The sequence below is a fragment of the Silurus aristotelis genome, assembly GCF_946808225.1.
Source record: "Silurus aristotelis genome assembly, chromosome: 14".
Lineage (NCBI taxonomy): Eukaryota > Metazoa > Chordata > Actinopteri > Siluriformes > Siluridae > Silurus > Silurus aristotelis.
In genome coordinates, this window is record NC_139587.1 from 27,790,444 (window position 1) to 27,795,443 (window position 5,000).

The window sequence follows — 5,000 nt, forward strand, 5'->3', positions numbered from 1 at the left end:
AAAAAAACATGCAAGTTATTTATTTATTTATTTATTTATTTATTTATTTATTTATTTATTTATTTATTCATAAATGAATTCATTCCTTCCATCTTTCATTTGTTCATTCATTCACTCCACATGTGCACCGAACCTAAAGTCCTGTTTTTTTAACATATTTTCATTGACTGACTGGTGGGGTGTGTGTGTGTGTGTGTGTGTGTGTGTGTGTGGTGTTTACCAGATGGTGTGTGTGTGTGTGTGTGTGTGTGTGTGTGTGTGTGTGTGTGTGTGTGTGTGTGTGTGTGTGTCTGTGTGTGGTGTTTACCATATGGTGTGTGTGTGTGTGTGTGTGTGTGTGTGTGTATAGTGCATGGTTATTGGCTGGTGAGATGTTGTGTGTGTGTGTGTGTGTGTGTGTGTGTGTGTGTGTGTGTGTGTGTGTGTGTGTGTGTGTGTGTGTGTGTGTGTTGATTGGGAGTGGGATTGTTGTGTTAATTGGCTGGTGGTGTGTGTGTGTGTGTGCGTGTGTGTGTGTGTGTGTGTGTGTGTGTGTGTGTGTGTGTGTGTGTGTGTGTGTGTGTGTGTGTGTGTGTGTGTGTGTGTGTGTGATCATCTACTCTGTGATCTCCAGTTATGCTGTATGTATCTCCACAGATTACACACATGGCTTTTGGATCATATGAACTCCCTGTAGAAATCAGGCATCATATTTTTGGTTTTACGCACATATTTTTCCCTTTTCCTCATCAATTGATAAAGCTCATAAATCCACATCGCTTGGTCTTTTTTTAATTGTCTGGTGTTTCTACATAATTCCAAACCTCATATAGAAATATGATGGATAAAAAACTTCAAAATGGACAAAATTTCTAATAATTTCCCAGTTTGAAAACGATTTTAACCACTCATGATTTCTGTCTGTACTTCGTCATATTCATATTCTCAGGTTTATCCGCTGATTTTTCTGTATAACATCCAGCTCATATGTTCAGTTCACTCATAAATATAACAGCTGCATTTGTTTATTTAATAATTACTCATAAGCACATAAACACATAGTCACCTTTAGGGTTTTTTATAGTACACAAAACGCTATTACAGTCTTCTGAGTCCTGTCTGGCTCTCCGTCGAGGAAGCAGGGAGTGTGTGTGTGAGTGTGTGTGTGTCTGTGTGTGTGTGTGTGTGTGTGTGTGTGTGTGTGTGTGTGTGTGTGTGTGTGTGTGTGTCGCACAGGAGACGATCTGTCTCTTCCCTGCCGTTCAATCTGCATTAAAAAAACAAAAACCTGCATCGATCCAAATGACATCAGACTTTCCCGAGCCAAGTCCCCATAAATCATTAGTAAGGGGCAGAGAAAGAGAGAGAAAGAAAGAGAGAGAGAGAGAGAGAGAGAGAGAGAGAGAGAGAGAGAAAGCGAGAAAGAGGGAGAAATGACACATTTGGAGGCTTATGTTTCACAAAATGTGGAACATTGTCAAAGATTTGTGACACCAATTCAGATATCCATGATTTAACCTCACATCTAAATCTTCACTCGAGATCTTCGGCGTCTTGGACAGATTCTCCGACGCGCTTTCGGACTCGGTACGCCACGGCGTCGTCAGGAAATAAAACAGCGATTCGAAGAAACGGTGCAGAAAACGTATCAGCACCACAGGCGCCGGAAGCTTATGCTACGTCTACACTAATCCGGATAAATTGGAAAGCGGCATTTTCATCACACTGTTGTTTTCAATTGTTTCACGTTTCTTTGAAAATTCGCCGCAATGACAAAAAAGTCGGCATCGTTTTTAGAAGTCTCCATTTTTTCGGTTTTAATTGTGTCCACTTTGGAGAGCATTTAAAAAAAGCTACGTTTTTATTGACCAACAGCAACACCTCATTGAGGACGGAAATGAAAATGTATTAGCGTGGACACGGCCTTAGTGGTTAAGGTATTAGCTTTTTGATATGAAGGGTGTAAATTTAAATCTCAGCCACACTAAGCTGCCACACTCGGGCCCCGGAGCATGGCCCCTTAACCCCATATAGCTGCTCAGTTATATAAATGAGAAAAATGTAATTCACTCTGAATATGTGCATTTGCCAAATGCCATAAATGTAAGTTGTGTAAGATATCCTCAGATTCAGTTCCAGTTCCACAAATCATTTTGGTGGAGTGTTTTGCATGTGCATGTAGTGGTTGAGTGTAAACAAAGCAGCCTGTTTATATGTAAATTAGGACCAGATATGTATTAAAGGTGTTTTATTCTTTTACATGATCTCAGATTACTCCAGACCAGCTCATGTATTATACACTGATTCCACGCATCACAATATCTTCTTCTTAAATGCCATTCCTTCCAGTTTGAGTCTGATTTTCTTGTCTGGATCTACACAGGTCCAGGTGGGCACCTCGCACCAGGAACAGAGGATTGTGGGATACATCGCCTGCACACACCTCCATGCCATAGAAGGTGAGTGACTGAACACTCCCCCCCCCCCACATTGCTCCATGACTGGGTCATAAGAGGCAGCTACACAAACTACCCATCTTCTGCTCATTCACAGTAACACAGACACACACACACACACACACACACACACTTACACACACCGATCTGCTTTCACTTTTAGCACAGATTAACGATCACAGCCCCTCCAACCACCCACACACACACACACACACACACACACACGCATGCAGCGGTGCGTAACCATGGCGACGGGTCGTGGCCGGGTTCAGCATCAGTGCTGCTATTTTAAGCTTGTGGACGTAGGGAAGACAGAGCTCCCTGCTATTTCTGGAGCTTTATACGCTCACGTCTGCTAGCGATGCTAATTACAGCTCACTCAGCTATTCCCAACTCACGCATGGAATATGAACAAGAGAGAGAGCGAAAGAAAGCTTTAGAGTTTCACTCAATAATGAAAGGCTATTGTGGTCCTGCATCCTCATGTGTGTGTGTGTGTGTGTGTGTGTGTGTGTGTGTGTGTGTGTGTGTGTGCGCGTGTCTTTCTTCACTTCATAGGCCACACATTCTTTTTTTGCGATTGACATGTAGAAAGGCAACAGTTTCTTCAATGTGTGTGACATGTAGAGAGACCACACCCCTTTTTTGCAATTGACATGTATAGAGGCCACACCCCGTTTGTTGTAATTGACATGTATAGAGGCCACACCGCTTTTGTTGTGATTGACATGTATAGAGGCCACACACCTTTTCTTGTGATTGACATGTATAGAGGCCACACCCATTTTGTTGTAAATTCCATGTATAGAGGACACACCTTTTTTACTGTGATTGACATGTGGAGGGACCACACCCTCTTTGGTGTGATTGACATGTATAGAGGCCACGCCTTCTTTACTGTGATTGATATGTGGAGAGGCCACACCCCTTTTGTTATGATTGATATGTAGAGAGGCCACACCTTTTTCACTGTGATTGACATGTATAGAGGCCATGCCTCCTTTAATCTGATGGAAATGTAGAAAAAAAACACATTTTTGCTGTGTCTGGATTATAGAAAGACCACGCCTCCTTTGATGTGACACACATGTTGAAAGGCCACGCCTCTTTCAGTGTGTCAGCTACGGCCACGTTTCCATCACTCTGAGCGGCATGTAGAGAGGCCTTTTGTATGTAGGCCACGCCCCCTTTGTTAAGGACTTGAGGGTAGGTCACACCTCTTTATTTACTGGCATGTACAGAAGCCACGCCTCCTCTGCTGTGAATGAAAACCATAATGGAGTTAAAGAGAATCACAAATCCAGGATTAAATAATGTCAATAAATAGCAATACTAATTAAATGTGTGGTCATGTGTCAGTGAAGTCCGTATTTATTCGAGCGTCTGCCTCTCGCTTCACGGCGCTCTGAATGGATGCAGGTGGACGTTATGTAACGCAGGTCTGAGGTTGTGAGAACAGAGGCGGCAGTGTGTCGCTCTTTCATCATAAGTGTACAGTCTCAGCTCACACCACAGCTGTGACTCATGGGCTTCCTTTCTGCCTTCAAATACAGCCTGAGTTCACCTTAATGCTCAGATTATACACATCATCCCACACACACGCACACACGCACACACACACTCACACACACACACACACACACACACACACACACACAAACACACACTCACACACACACACACACACACACACACACACACACACACACACACACACACTCACACACACACACACACACACACACACACACACACACACACACACACACACAAACACACACTCACACACACTCACACACACACACACACACACGCACACGCACACGCACACTCACACACACACACACACACACACACACACACACACACACACACACACACACAAACACACACTCACACACACACACACACACACACACACACACACACACACACACACACATGGCAGAGGCTCTTTGAAATATGCTATGGGAATGCTGCATCTCTCATTCCACCCTCTCCTGATCTTTGTCTCGTTCTTTATTTCAGCTCTTCTTAGTGACTAAGAGAGAATCTTTTGCATTTACTCTCCATTTTCTCTTCCTTTCTCACTTCTTCTCATTTCTACCTTCTATCATGTGGATTTCCTTTTCTGTCCAGTCCTTTCTGTTGTTTCCTTTCCTTTTTATTTTTTCTTTTCTTTTCTTTTCTTTTCTTTTCTTTTCTTTTCTTTTCTTTTCTTTTCTGTCTTTTTCTATTCTTTCATTTCCTTAATTTTTTTTTCTTTTTTTTTTCTTTCTTATCCTTTCTTTTCTTATCATTTCCTTTCCTTTCCTTTCTTTCCACTATTCACCCTCTATTTTACTCTTCTTCCTGGGTGGATGTACTGCACTGTAAACACCTCGTCTGAAGTATACAGTACTGGATGTTCTCAGCAGGGGGAAGTGTTCGCTTGACATTTCGCCTGGAACGTCGCCTGCATTCAGAGTTTATCTTTTATTTAATCACCAGATCCCATCTGTCGATCAGATTGCTGCTGAACGGGTTTGCCCACAGCGTCACTTCCACTTTTTTTATGAATGTTGA

The 5,000-nt window shown here is 42.6% G+C and overlaps 1 protein-coding gene across 4 annotated transcripts in view; it reads left to right on the forward strand.

Moving 5' to 3' along the window:
* The window catches only part of smpd3 (sphingomyelin phosphodiesterase 3), a 44,445-nt gene that overhangs the window by 30,220 nt on the left and 9,225 nt on the right, over positions 1–5,000 (forward strand). For all 4 annotated transcript variants that reach the window (XM_083561190.1, XM_083561193.1, XM_083561191.1 and 1 more), the window contains exon 3: positions 2,363–2,438. In XM_083561190.1, coding sequence (XP_083417316.1) covers positions 2,363–2,438 — 76 coding nt within the window. The remainder of the gene's footprint in view (positions 1–2,362; positions 2,439–5,000) is intronic.